We start from the raw sequence: 15315 nt of genomic DNA on the forward strand, positions 1-15315 counted from the left end.
TCTATTTTGTCATGTTTCTTGAAGTCCGCAAAACACAACAAGATAGTAAGCGTTACCAAAATATTGCTATGTTTTGCCAAGGATGTTACATCAACTTGGTTTTGCGGTGTAACGTCCTTGCTTCAAGAAATATAACAAAATATGGCAGAATAATTCTAGAGGACCCTTGCTCCCGGCTGCGTCTGCTTGCCTAAGTAAAATACTAGCAGCGCGATATTCAGAAGGCCTTCTGATAAAAGCTCCTTGATTCTAGGTGTCATTTTAACCAACTTTTAAGCAGCGGATTGTAATAAAAAAAGGCACCGTAGCAGTATCAAACTCTTCCAATGATTAGAAGTTTTAATAGACGCTTTTTGTCCTTGACGTTTTCCTTATCTCATGTTGCACTCTTTCTTCGTGGTATCTGCAGATCCCACCGGCTTCTAATGTCAACTTTGAACGGCAAGGACTTTGAAAACAGTCCGACTGGGTCCATAACGGAGGCTAAGCGTTATATGATTTGATTAATATATGGGCGCAGGTGAAAAGAAATGTAAAAAATGAAAGAATGAACTTTTAAAAGCTCATTAGAATGACGAAAATAGAATAAAAAATAAAAATTCAACACTTCAAACAAATAAAACTATCTGCCAGAGGGAAAGACCATGTTAGTCACTGAGTGCACAGAACGCATTTATCGGCGATTTCTAGACAGGCAGGCCAGAGCACCCCCCCCCCCCCAAAAAAAAACCCAAGGACCTTTCATCAGATTTAAAAAAACAACACGGTAACCAATTTTATATATATAACAGCTTATTTGATGCAGGAGGTTTTGGGCAAATTCTGTTGTAATGATGGTGAGGTAGTACCACACGATCACTACCGGGCAAGCAGGCTAATGATGAGGAGATGAGGAGAATGATGAAGAGGAGAATGTAATGCCCCATTGGCTGCGCGCGATGCAGTGTTTAGTGGTTCGTCCCGTGACTCCAGTTGTTGCACCTGTTCACTACAACCAGCAATTTACGAGCTGGAACCATTTGTGGAATCCTAATTTACAACTCTGAAGTGGTTGGTTCATTCTACCATTGAAAACCTGGACAATTTGGCATTTGGCTTCCTACTTTTTAATGAAAACTAGCTGGTCGCATTTTGCTACATAATTTGCATATCTATGACGAAATATCTGACGTCACAGAACAACAAAAATGGCTGACCTCGGAGGGGAGGAGCTGCCGCAGATTGAAGAAAGTTCCGAACAACCGTCGACTTCTCGCGAAGAAGATGTGGAAATCGTCGAACCAGTCAAGAAAAGGGCAAAGAAGGATTACGGGGACGGTAGGCGGCCGGAAGAAGACAGACTAGAGAGAAGACTGAACGGAATTCTGTGCTGCACTGTTTGCCTGGACCTGCCCAAATCTGCTGTTTACCAGGTTCGGTCTCGGAAACAAATTCCGATCAAACTCCATCTGCTTGATGCACATAATCATTCTGTGCGAAATCAAAAGCAAACAATGTTTTCAATGCCTCCATCGTTCTTTCCTTTGCATGTACATTTTGTCTGTGTTATGCACTTATGCACATCTTGTTCTCTGTTTTTTCCCCAGTTATTTGTGCCGGTGATGTCATAATGTTTTGCTTTTCCAGTTGAGCAGTCAAGCTAGACTAATTTAAATATTTGTAGGTCACCATGGGCGGTAATTTCACATGCTGACAGTGCTATATTTGGGCTCCTCAGAATTTTGGTTATCTTACCATATTTGTCTGTGAGCTAGGATGGTTCATTTGGCCTTGACTGTAACTATGCTGAAAATGCAGAATTTACTAATTTGGAAAATGCATTATGATGGTGAGACTCATTTATGGGAACTGTGGCCGAAGTTGTGGCAAATACCATCATATGTAATCAACTTAATTCTATTCTTATTCACTGAATACAGTGAATACTGAATTTGTATGCTTTGGGTTACAGTTTGTTGTGATGATGAAACCCCTGGCTTGGCTTGTCCCCCTGGAGGTTTTTACCCTCCTGATTGGTTGGACCTGACCAATCACGTGTTAGAATTTGGGTCACATGATCCAGGTGATAGGGATTACATCATTCTGTCAACAAACCTGTCTTATTGTATGGTGAAAAACAAACAATGGTAGTTTGATGCAGCACTGCCATGGCTGAAGCTGAGGGGTATTGGGAATTGGTACAATCTATTACAAATGACAAAGGAGGCTGATTGGAATGAAAAAAAAACACAACAAAAAACCATCTTACCAACATGAAGAATTGATGACAAACTATACACGAGATTTGTAAACCATTTTTTCCGTTGATGAAGGTTAGAATTTCAGGTAATAAGATATGCCAAATAAGAACTACTCAAGTGACTGGATATTATTTTGCAAATTGTTAGGCACATTTTCTTTTCATTTGATTACAAGGTCTTAGTACTGTATTACAGCAGCTATGCATTAATGCACACGCGCGTGCATGTGCGCACGTGCACACACACACATACACACACAAACAGAAGCAGAAAGGAGGGGAAAAAAGACTGCACAGTGTCTCTGCTGTGCTTTCCTTCAGTTTTAGATAATTTCATTACATGAAAATATTTTTCATTGCTGCATATCTTCCTTAGAAGGAAACAGTTCATGAAAAGTGCTTCATGAAAAATGTGCTGCTTGTATTGAAACTACTTCTGGAGGAATTTAAAATTGCCATGAAAAATCTGCAAATTTGCTACCAATAGCTTGCAATTTTGACATGATTTTTCTTTATTTTTACTTTTCCCCAGTGTACAAATGGACACCTGATGTGTGCCGGCTGTTTTACACACCTGTTAGCGGATGCTAGGCTGAAGGACGAGCAGGCGTCCTGCCCGGGATGTCGCACGGACATCAGTCGCGGGAACTGCTCCCGCAACCTGGCTGTGGAGAAGGCAGTAAGCGAGCTGCCGGCAAACTGTCAGTATTGTAGCTGCCAGTACCCTCGGAGCAAGCTGGAGAAACATGAGACTGAGGAGTGTCAGGACAGGTACAGTATGTCTGTCTATGTGGGTCAGGGAGAAACGACCCTGTGCCCAAGCCCTCTGCTGTATGTTCACCTGCACCGACATTTGATAGGTAAAACACACCACTGCTGTTGAACCCACAAGTAGCACCATACACTGATTTTACAGTCTAGAACACTGTGTTTGCAGCTGCCAGAAATTCACTAAGTTGCAGAAGGTACTAGTATATGATTATATCCTCACCAGATTCCTATTGCTGAGATTTATAGTGTTACATTTTTTAACAGCATCAGAAAAAAAGAATGTTGAAGAAATAAACTCATGCTTTAAGCACCATTACCAGTTGAAATAAAGGCACAAACAAACAAAAAGGGTCATAAAGTGCCCATTAAAATTCTTTTGTGGCTGTTTGGAAAAAGCAAATTATAAACTAAAAATCTCACCGGATAAACATATTTTGTGTCAGATGCACCTTGAAAAGCTACTACAAATATGAAAGCAACATTGTTGTTGACACTGACTTTTCACAACCTACTGAAATATTTAGAAATTTTACAAATTTATTGCTTTATCACATTGACTATACAAATATGGTCAGAAACAGCATATTCAATAATGCAAAATTAAGATGGCATGATAGGCATTGATAATGCAAATAAGACTAACTAGCATAATCCTCGTCCAATGATAGCCTTCACCTATATTGCAAGACAAATTCCTATCCTTTGGCAGAAAGTTATTATATTATATAACGTTTCCTCATTGATTATGGAAATGAGCCCAAATATTCAAATTTACTATGTCTTTACTTAACTTATATTTGTCATGGACTAATTCCTATCTTTTTAAATTGTTTTGTCAGCAGTTATGCAATGGTGAAGCCCATTTTTCAATAACTACCTGGCTCAAACAGAAGGAGGAGAACTTCTATCACTACATGACTATAACTCACTGGTTTCATAGTAGTCTGTGTAACACAAACTCCGCTATCCAGGGCTGTAACTGCCCGTCGGATGTTTGGCGGGCTGCTATAAGCGAGATTTAATCAGGCTAGTTTGATATAGGGAGATATGTGATTTTGGCCAAGTAATCTGGCTCTCACATTTTTGCTGCACCTTGAGGCATAAAAAATAAATCCTGGGTACCAATTAGGGCTCCGAACACTCACTACCAGTATAACTGGGGCTCCATACACTGACAGCCTTTTTGTTGTGTTGAGTATATTGCACATGGTAAATGTTAGTTTTAGGGGATTGAATTATCTGGTTGTTGCAAACACAGTGCTGCATTTTTTAAATTGTTATAACTTAAGTTTTCAGATGTAATTTGTGGCCAACAATGTATGGTGCCTGATGATGGTCCACCAAAATTGCTCTGTCCTGGTCTGGGTTGTATCATGTCATTCACAGTGTAAGTATTGTTTCACAGTATCATTGTAACAAAAATGTAGTCCAAATGACAAAATATATCCGGCACTAACTATAAACATAAAACGTGTTAATAATTCAAAAGGGGACATTCAAATTTGAGTTTCAGATGGACTGTGCAAATCAAAATGGGAACAAAGCAGACAACATGATAACAGTAGTCCATATATTATTGAAGACCTTTAAAAATGTCTTTATAAAATTAAGGGTATACAAACTGGAAAATTTTAATGACATTTGTGCCATACCATGATATTGTCATCCCAAAGAATAAAAACTTTATACCAATTGGATCATCATGGTAAATACGGTTGATTTCTTATCATTATAAATGAGTAATAAGACTGAACACATATGCCATTGTTTCTGACTGTTTTGTACCAATATTGATTGGAAAACAGTGTGACCCACTTATCAAGACCAATAAGATCATGCATATTTAATGCTGTTTTGATTTGAATTCATTTTCAAGGTACAATACAATGTCAGAAAAACACATCAATATGTCAAAATCTTGACAAAGACTGGTGCTGTTCAGTTGAAAATTTGGGTGAGTCCAATTTTTGTGTTGGATATTACAGTTAAATCAGTTCAATAATGTCAAAATCTTTGAAAGTAGAAGAGATGGTTAATAAAATAACCTTTTAAATTGTACATACCACCCAGGGCTGACTCAAACTTTTTTCCAGCATGGCTGTTGACAGCAATTTTTTCTGTCAATTTTCATGGTAACTGTGACATCTGTCATTTCAATCATATGGCAATATATTTCTATTAGATTCATGTCATGAAGTTCAAATTTTCTGGATAGGTGAAGTTCAGATTTCTGGATGGATAGGTTGGAATTTTTGTCCATCCCATTTGCAAATTTCCGTCCCATAACAGAGGAATGGGTCCTGTAGACAACCCTGATATCAACTGTAAGTACTTTTTTAAAATCAAAACCTTAAGACCAGTGGTTAAATAGCAAATACAATTTGTCCTTTTACTACAATGACAGTAAAAAATGAAAGGAGATTTAGGATGTATAGCAACTCACCAATCATTGTATACATTTTTTTCTGAGCTCACCTGTGTGCAAATGACCTGATAAACTCAACATGGACAGGGCAATTTTGTCACATGATTAATGTGAGAATGTCAATAGGTATGAAGTAGGACATCACCTTGTAGCACAGAACATTTAGCAATTGCCAAATTGCTGTCTGTTTGATTGTGATTATGATGATGATGAGGTGCATGTTATTTTCTATACAGCATCTGTTTGTGGAAGCATTGAGTGTCACTGCAACTGTACGTTATGTAGAATGTAACAAGGATGGTGGGTTTTTCTCTTCTGGTCTCTCTCAGGACCTACATTCACTCTAACCTTGGAGCAAAGAGGTTCAATATCCATACATTTTTGCTGAATAATCACAGTGAAATCTCAAAAGTCATATATCAAAACGAGCCTGTCGAAACAACAAAATCATAACTGCCAAACTTCCTTTTTTGAGCCATCTGACAACACATTGTGATTAGTATATGCAGAACCAACACAAATTGACATGACCACACCAACTGCCATGAAGCTGCAGCAGCCCATCAAGAGATGTTACAACAGGCTATCAGCAGTCAGTCATCAGCAGACATTACAGATTGAAATCAGCGAAACTTGCACAACAATGGCTTCTTGCTGGTGAGAAGAAAACGGAACCATCATTTTGCCTGACCTTGAATGATGTAGATGTAGACTGTGGGATGAGCTCCGTCCACCTGGGTTTAGTAAGGAAGCTGGAGACCACAAGCACTGTCGGGATGCAGCAGCCTGAACCAATGCTTCAGATGATGAAGGATGCAGGAGGCCATACCTGTACATGTGCTACCTGCAGCTCAACGGATGTGGGTAAAACCTGTGGCCAACTGCTCAACAGCCAACTAATGACGACGATGAGGATGATGATGATGAAGATGATGATGAAGAAGATGATGATGATGATGATGTCTACTAGAGAATAGTGGTAATCCCAGCAACTCTGATGACCCCACTGAGAATCATCATAGCACACAGACACATACATCTACAGTTCATTTCAGGAAACACATTAAAGTAATGACTTCTTCATACTCAAATCCAAAACCTCAGCCAGGCTCTGAAATTCTAGCAACTCAAACTGGTTGTGAACCCAATTTCTGTCTCTGCATTTGATAAGATGATACTGGTACATTTAGCAAGAAATGTAAATTGTCACATTTTCATATACACTCTTTTGACAAAAAAGTATGAAGAGGTTACTACTTAATATATTCTGAGAAAGCTTGCACAAAGTGGCTCATGAAAGGAAGTCATATGGAATACAGTATGTGTTATCATCTAGGATGCATTTTCTGGGTTTACACACTAAGGATTTTTGTCTTAAGTTTGGCTCACATGTGTTCCTGATGGATGTTTACATTTTGATTCAAGCAGACACTTTGCAACATGCAGTATTGCATGTGTACATTGAATAAATCTCCAAAGCCATGCATGCAACAGTGCAGCAGTTTCAGAAAATGCATGTGGAACTTTCCAGTGTTTAAATAACACAAATTGTTCAAAGTTAACCTCTGTTAAAGAGGTAAAAATAAGGAATTATTACTGCTGCTGAAAAAAATCCATTATACTCCATTTGAACTGAAACTGATAGCTTTTTCCTGACTACTCATCAATACTTAACCAGTATGACACACGCAAAATATGCCTGTGATTTTGACCAACTTTCAAAGTTGCATTCAATTTAAGACAAGGTATGTAAACTCAGATTTCAGACTGCCAAATATTTTTCCCAGACTTGTAGAGATTTCACTGTGACAGTCATTTTGCTCCAAGTCCCAAAAGTGTGTCTTTGTGTCTATCGTTCCACCTGCCTTTGTTCATCCATTTTGTGTTAACTCTAAAGTCAAGAGGTAAAGAGCAGTTCCTCTTAAAAAATGGGGGAGGGTGATTTTATCAATTAAATGCAAGAATCTGGCATGGGCTGATCCAGTAGTTGATTGGTTTAACAAATCATGGAGGGAAATATCCAGTGTAGCATGGCAGCAGTTAAATTTGCTTTTTATTATGTTTTGTGCTACCTGGAGGTACATGGGATGTTCAAGAAGACAGTGACCTCTCCCAAAATCAAATGGGTATGATTCAAATTTAAGGGCATATTGTCCTTGCATGCAATGGCCTTTTTGAATACAGAAGTTTATTTGCAAGTTCGTGCCCGAGGGCTAATTGCAAGTACATGGTATAAACATAGTAGATATAAAGTGACAATGGACAGTCATGAACAATATTCTACTCTAATACTGAAATCAACCATGTTTTGATTTCTCGTATATTTTTTTGATAACTTTGAAATTCATAACTTTTACAAGAATGAGAAGTAAAGCTATTTTCTTTAACATGGGTCAATGGTTTTGTGAAACTTAAATCCATACTCATAGAAACTTAGATCAAGGTTACAAAATAAGTGTCCAGTGAGTGAATTTTCTTGGTGATTTCCAATGATTTAATACTCCCACCTTTCCTTTACATGTACAGTGCAGTGAACATTCTCTGCTTCCATTCACAGATGTCTCTTGATTTTTCCGTGCTGTTTAGCAACTTTGCCTAGCTCAGTTGCATGCATCTTCTGTTCCATGACTTTCTTTTTCTCTGTTACTTTTACTTTGAGATGTGTATCTATGTCCCAACTTTGTGAAACAAAGAGCAGACCTTATGGATTTTGCTGACGTTTTGTAACAATGAAGTATGCCTTTCTAACAACCATAACATCAATAGGTTGACAAATTGCAAGTACCGTCGCATTGGCTGCCAGTGGAGAGGACCGTTCCATGAGCACAAAGAACACGAACAGGACTGTTGCCATCCAAAAAAGAGTGGGGCAGACATAACGGAGGCCTTGGATGTAATAGACCTAAAGCACAAGGAGGAACTGGAATTGTTCAACCATATTTTCAACCTCCTCTCCTTTGAGAAGATTGGCTTCGCTGGTTAGAAACCTGATTGCTGAGCTTTCCACTTACTGAGTACCTTGTTTTTGTGTAGTTCTTTTCTAACGAAATGTCTGCAGTTGTCTTACTAAGGAGCCTACTGATATAAGTGAAACCCAACTATCCATTCATCCTCTGACACTTGTATATTTGGTTTGTTCAAAAGTATATTGACCTTGATAGTAAGTAGTCAAATGAGTGAGCATTCTTTGCTTAATTTTTCTTGCAGGAGTGTTCCAGAACTTTTTTCTCCATTTTGACGACTTGTCACCTCTCTGCGTGTGCCTGAGGTTTTGTAACCTGTAAAATGTTAGATGTTGTTGCTATATGCAGATGTCAGGTTCTACTGTCACATGCCCATCTTTACAATCAACTTCAGCTAAGATATTATGTATTACACCAGTCCCATCAGCTTCATACCTTAAGTGGAGTGGCTGAATATAGGACTTCCTGAATTTGTAATTCAGAAGAGCAAATGCAAGTAAACAATTCTCCAGTGTGAGGCTATTCTCTGGGCTTGTAAGTTTGTAGTCAGAAAAGGACTCAAAAGTAAATGATTTAACTCCAACGTCCTTCAAACAATGATTACTGGTCATTAAAATTCCTGTACTTAATTTGGTAGCCAATTCGTTCGATAATATTGCATGTACATTTAACATTTATCTACCAAGCCTTTCACACCAAATCTAAAAACAAACAAAAAATGGTTATTTTGAGTTTAAAACTCTGACATTATGGAGAAAAGTAGACATATAAAAAAATGATAATACCTGCATGCTACAGACACCATCTATGAAAATCTGTTACCTCATCTGGCCAAAAGTGCTCGTTGGCATTCAAAAGAGTAAACTTGTGGAAACATATAATCTGAATGATGACACTTTTACTTGAGTCCTGTATACAACTGTCCTAACTACATGTACTTATCTCAATCAAGGATGACAAGTCTTAGAAATAGTATAATTACTGGTAGTGCTTTATCATCCAGAAGTTGCTTTGTTTGGAAGAAGTAGATAGCAGTGATCTTACATCCATGATCATTGAAGGTACTGTAGATGCCTTGGAGAAGTCGCAAGAAAATAATTTTTTTCAGAGATCTTTCAAATTTCCATACCTCTCTGCCAGCAGGCTGTTGCAAGAACTGAGTTTTTGGCAAGACACAGAAACAGAATGTTGCATCCCTACACAAAAGTGGCCATTTTTTATGGATGGACAGCTAGAAAAGTATTGAAGCATTTATCTCATGACCTGAAAAAGGTGCAGTATCTGTCCGTGGTGCTGAATCATCTGTGCCTACTCATGTTGAACTGCAAACTCGCTTGGCTCAAGGTACATCAAAAGAGGAACACAATTTGACCTTTGGTGATGAACTTCCAAACTACTAACAACAACAGCAAACCCAGGATGGTGGTGCAAGGACCTGTCAGATGGCTGTGCACAGAAGAATACATTTTAGCATATTCCTAAGGAATCACATAATTCTCAAGGAGCCTATTATACACAGGCACAGCATCCTTTGAGTGGTAGCAGCTGAGGCCTTCATGCCAAGAGTCAGAGAACAATGTTCAACTCTGAAGGATCTGTTCCTTGGTGTGCTAGACAGTGGATGATGGGCTTGGCTGACATAGTTGCTGTGTTAACCGAGTATCCCGTATACTGGCAGGGCAGAGATGAAAGCATTTTGGAGACAGAAGATGGAAAACTGCTACTCTTTTCAAGTCAGCTGCTATGGCTTCCTCATATGATCTTTCCAGAAGTGATCTACAAGGGCTGAAGGACTTCAACAGGAGAAAGCCAGTGAACAATACGAGGCATCAGAGGCAGGATCGTCAAAACTCACTCAAGGTTTCCAGAAAGGCAAACAATCTGTGAAAGCTCTGATCAGCAGACAGTAATGTCTACCATCTTTAGAAAATATGATATGAGAGCCCAAAGTCATGTGGACATGCAGCAGGTTATCTGATAGTCCTGTAGTTGATGGTGCTGGACCATTCGACCAGGAACAGGCATGGACCTTAACTGTGAGAATCATCTTGAAAACAGCTACCAGTACTACCAGCCGACAGGGGACTGTGTATACCATCAAAGTCTTAGGACCCTTTGGAGCCAACAATGATGGAGTAAATGCTGCCTGCAGAATTTTCTTTAAACTGCCCACTCTGCCTGAGTACATCTGAGGTGGCTGACACTTGTGTCAGAGTCAGTGCTGACATCTGGAGAGAATAAAGGGTAAACAGGACACACAGGACATCAAGGAAAATTCCATCAAGACCTTGTTTGCTGTGAGACTTCACTGTTATAAAGGAGCTATTCTGGCAGTTATCATTGATGGCCTTGCAGTGACAGCATCTGACTCCGGCAGTGAGGGATGCTTTGTTCCATATAAACATCCACCCCAAGGATCTGGATTAGAAGCGGTGGCCCTGCTACACTAGAGAGGAAAAGACAAACCAACATCTGTTGATACATGCCCATTTTGTAGCCACATCTGTTCACCTGACTTTGGGCTGTACTTTCTTTTCTGATGCTACTGATAGCCTCATCATTTTGCAATGGATCATTCACATGAATCAGTAGCCATGTTGTAAGTGTATTAATTTTGCACATACATACATGTTTTACATCAGTTCACATACATGTTGTAAGATCATTGAAAACATTTTCTACATGCCACACAGTATACTTATGTATGAATTATATATAGTATACTTATGCATGAATTACAACATGTTTCGTCCCAAGATAGTATCTCATATGCTGTTATCGTAATAAACATGACACAAAAACCAAGCAAGGTATTGAGTCTTTTTTCACTTAAGAAAGTGAAGTATCTGTCCTACATCATTGTAATGAATATGTCACACAACGTTTACTTTGCAGCTGTGTTTTATATCAGCATTGAACAACTTTGTGTGAAAGGCCAGTTGCAAGCCAACGGAGGCCCAGAGAGGTGACTGGAAAACTGTACAAAAGTAAACTGTCTTGAACACTCTGACCCAACAAAGCCTTAACTTTGTGTGAAATGAGAGGGCATCTGTACGTGTGAGTATAAGGAGTGTGGTGAGAAGGTTGATTGATCCTAGGTTAAGCACTTATTCTGTTTGCGTGCTTGTGTGGAGTGGTAAACTGAGGATAATGTTGTCATGTGGACCGGGTGACGAAATTTTATTTGTATGTCAAAATCAATCATTTGCAAACGTTGCTGCACTGCTCAAGAATCACTTTTTGTAAAATTTTTGCAGCTGCAAATGCAAGTAGAAGCATTCAATATGTGCTTTTCAATGTGTTGCTACTACCAAGATTCACATGTGTCACTAGAGCAAAAACAGTCTCCAAATGCAGACTAGTGGAGCTAGCGGTCTGGACTTGGAGATAGTAGTATGATAATAGAATACTGAAACACAGGATATTTTCACTTTGCTTACTCTGGATCAGTATTTGCATATCAGTTAAAAGCTGCCACACTGTAGTATCTTGTTCTGATTATCAAATTTGTACTTTTATGTCCAGGACCTATTGCATGGGCTTATCTGTTTTTTCTAGGAGTAAAAGTAGCAAGTTTAAAATGTAAATAATGGCATATGACATTATACAAATTATTGAAAATCACTGTACAGTAAAAGGTAGTTGCAGTTATGGGAAAACAGTATTTTGCCTTGATTCCTAATTTCCTAATGGGCATTTTTGATAGAATGTTGCTATGAGTTTGAGGGCATGAATTTTAAAATTTATTATCAACAAATACCTGTCAACATACAATGAACATTGATGAAGGTTAGATATTCAGGAAAATCATATTTACAGACAAGTATTCAGTCTCTGGAAATGCATAAAATGAGATTCCTTCCAGAATTTTTTTTATCTCTGTAATGTCCTGCTGACGGTCAACTTTATTAGTACTGGAATATACACTTTTACTGTTTTCAGTAGCTGCTTTTGAATAAAAGCTGTCTTTAACATGAAAATGCACATACAAAACTCTTACATTTGGTGCCATTTGTATCAAGATCATGGTATGCTTTCATAAGAACTATTTGACATGACCAGGACCACATGTACAACATTATCCTTACTCATAAACTCTGATGATTCATCATGATGCACTCAAGGAACAAGCAATGGCTGGGTGTGGCTAGCTGACTATTTTGATACAAACTATGGCAAGAATCAGACTCTGTTAGCAATTACAAAATGGCTATAAAGCTGGCTTTGTTTTGGTTTATACTAAGTTTCAATGCAGTAAAATTAAAAGTTACTTTAAGTTCAAAATCACAACCATGACTATTTCTGTTTGAAGAATTGCATGAAAAGTCTTCAATTCTTTCTTTAATTTAAGAGGCTGAAAGATTGTGAAGGCAGAAAACCCCAAGGCTTGTGTACCTGCAGCTCTGCAAGTCTAAACTTATCTGAATCTTTCACGACCGTGATGAATATTTGAGAAACATTCCTTTGTCCATCTCACGGACCCTACAAAAAATTTTATTGGGAAAAAGAAAAGCGATTAAGCACACTAAACAATGAAGAATTGACATTGCATTGCTAGAAAATTGAATTTGAAATTTGCTCCAAACAGTGTCAGAAATGAACAGGGATTGCATCAAAGCACATTGGATGTACCATGGCAACAGTTTCTAATGAACCCCATCAAAAAAGTTTGTTAGTTGATTACTGGAAATTTGTATCTTCATGGTCAATATTTCGCAATTTGATCTCTACAACTCAATGCTGCAAAGATGTGAAAATCTGGACTCTAGAAGTAGCTAGCTTGAAACTATGGGCAATCAACTTGTTTCTGTAATAGCTTCATGGATGCCATTGCATGTTCCCTGCAGTGTTATGTAGCAGTTATATTTGAATGCTGTTAGAACATGTCCATGTATAACCATGACTCTTGCCTGATGCTGACACCAGTGTACTGTGGGTGTGTTACAGATATCCAGCTGCGCCCCTACCGTACGGATGAGTTCATCACACGTCTCTACTACGAGAGCCCGCGCTTCACGGTTCTCAACCAGACCTGGGTGGTGAAGGCGCGCATCAACAACAACGATCGCGAGCCCAACCTGACGGTGCATCGCCAGATCAGCTACCAGATCATCCTCAAGTCAAAGGTCAGTTCTCAACATACAGTAACAAGCTTTCATCACAAACTGCTTGGCATGTTTACTATCTGTAAATATGTGTTGTTTCTGTATTAATCATTGCAGCACTTTATGGGGGGAGATTGTCCTGAAATAGTAAGTTGCACTTCATCTGACCTGTTCACTGTTGCTGCATGTGATGTGAAAAACTGTTACTGTAACTTAAAATAAATCAGATGTCTTCCTTTACTGCTGAGAAACACAAGATCAGATAATATGATGAGCCATGTTAATTTGTTTGCCATGGTAATACAGAACACACTTCATGACTGTGAGCTGATTGCCCCCCACACACAGGTGAACACCAACATAGACATGAACTTCCTGGTGATGAAGGGACCATACGATGACGTGAAACTCGAGGCGGCAGTCAAGCGCTTCCAGTTCTCCTCGGACAGCCTGGAGACAGATTACTACGAGTTCCCCCTGGTCACCGCCGCCGAGTGTAACAAGCTGCTCGCTGCCAGGAACATCAACCTGCGGATATTCATGTTCCAGGCTCCGAAGTAGCCTGGCATCAACCCGTGGATACTCGTGTTCATTCTCAAGGTTCAGAAGTACTTGCAGTGCTCATGGTGGAACAGTCAGTTGCAGCTTTGTTATACTCCAATAAACATCGGAACAAATTTTGCTCATCTTGCCAACGTATAGACAGAGAATGGAGAGAGAACAATCCCTAAATAAACTAAACCACATCTCATGACTGTGAAGAAAGTAACATTACATGTACAAGAAGGATTCTGTAATTTCTGAGTCTACCAGCATCTGTGTCATCGATAGCATTTTGTCGTCTGCAAACCATCCAGAAAATATGATAATGCTCTCACTACGAAGCCAAGTAATGTAAAGTGATTTTAAGTTTCAACAACATAATATTGTAATATATATTTTAAACCATAATGAAATTTTAATACAGTGTGGTAAATTAACAATATGCTGATGTAAAGCCAGTTGAATGTGTGCAAGAATGTCAGAGAAATACTTTAACTGTAAACATGATAAAGAATGCAGTTTTGCCTAACAAACTGCAAATATCGTAATGTTAGTCTAAGATTTCTAGATATTTAACTGCTAGAAACAGCAGTCAGAAAGGGACTGTGATAAACATACATATTCTATCCTTAAAGACTCCTTTAATAACCCTGTAGCTACTGTCTCTGGATTAATCTTTAAAATTCAGATGTATACTATTAGGTACATGTACAAGTTTAAGCACAGAATGTTAGCAGGACAATATTCCCGTTTATCAGGCTCCAATTTTGTCTTCTGCATTCAAAAGCTTACTTTGAATTTCCAGATGTTTGAACTTCTCATGTAGCATGCATGTATGTACCACAGGAGGGTCTTTGCCAAATACCAGGCATTCAATATTTTTGCAGAAGGTATTGGTTGAATGGGTTCTACATGTATGGCAGATATGATGTTCGAATTACAGTGGACAAGGCACCACATGTGAAATTTCAAGATTAGTTGTCTAATAATTCCAGTGAGTCTTCCCAATGTGTATTTGGTCACACAATATTCATTTGTTAGGTTTGTTTGCAGTATCATCTTCTAGGTGTAGCATATTTGTGGTTCTGTTCTACTGTTTCCCGCATGCTTCTCACATGATACACGTTTAGTGCTAAAAGTGCCGTTTTGTTTGCAGTTGTACATGTGTTGTGTTTTTAAAGATAATATCCCAAATGTTTATGCTTGATTTATTTATGGAATGATTTACCAACATCATATTTATATCAAATAAACCTAATAATGGAAGTG

The 15315-nt window shown here is 38.6% G+C and overlaps 1 protein-coding gene across 1 annotated transcript; it reads left to right on the forward strand.

The window, feature by feature from the left end:
* The first annotated feature begins 1149 nt into the window (after positions 1-1149).
* Positions 1150-14825, forward strand: LOC118417265 (cysteine and histidine-rich protein 1-like). The gene is made up of 5 exons (XM_035822762.1): positions 1150-1412; positions 2772-3010; positions 8202-8413; positions 13346-13524; positions 13852-14825. Exons 1-5 carry the CDS (start codon positions 1188-1190, stop codon positions 14062-14064), a joined length of 1068 nt encoding a protein of 355 aa, XP_035678655.1. The 5' UTR covers positions 1150-1187; the 3' UTR covers positions 14065-14825.
* The last annotated feature ends 490 nt before the right edge of the window (positions 14826-15315 follow it).

The sequence above is a fragment of the Branchiostoma floridae genome, chromosome 6 (assembly GCF_000003815.2).
Source record: "Branchiostoma floridae strain S238N-H82 chromosome 6, Bfl_VNyyK, whole genome shotgun sequence".
Classification (NCBI taxonomy): Eukaryota; Metazoa; Chordata; class Leptocardii; order Amphioxiformes; family Branchiostomatidae; genus Branchiostoma; species Branchiostoma floridae.

Bases quoted from the DNA above. Each gene is read 5' to 3' on its own strand.
- LOC118417265 (XM_035822762.1), top strand. From the start codon at position 1,188: ATGGCTGACCTCGGAGGGGAGGAGCTGCCGCAGATTGAAGAAAGTTCC. The intron at 1,413-2,771 runs GTTCGGTCTCGG...ACTTTTCCCCAG, and splicing joins CCAAATCTGCTGTTTACCAG to TGTACAAATGGACACCTGAT. The intron at 13,525-13,851 runs GTCAGTTCTCAA...CCCCACACACAG, and splicing joins AGATCATCCTCAAGTCAAAG to GTGAACACCAACATAGACAT.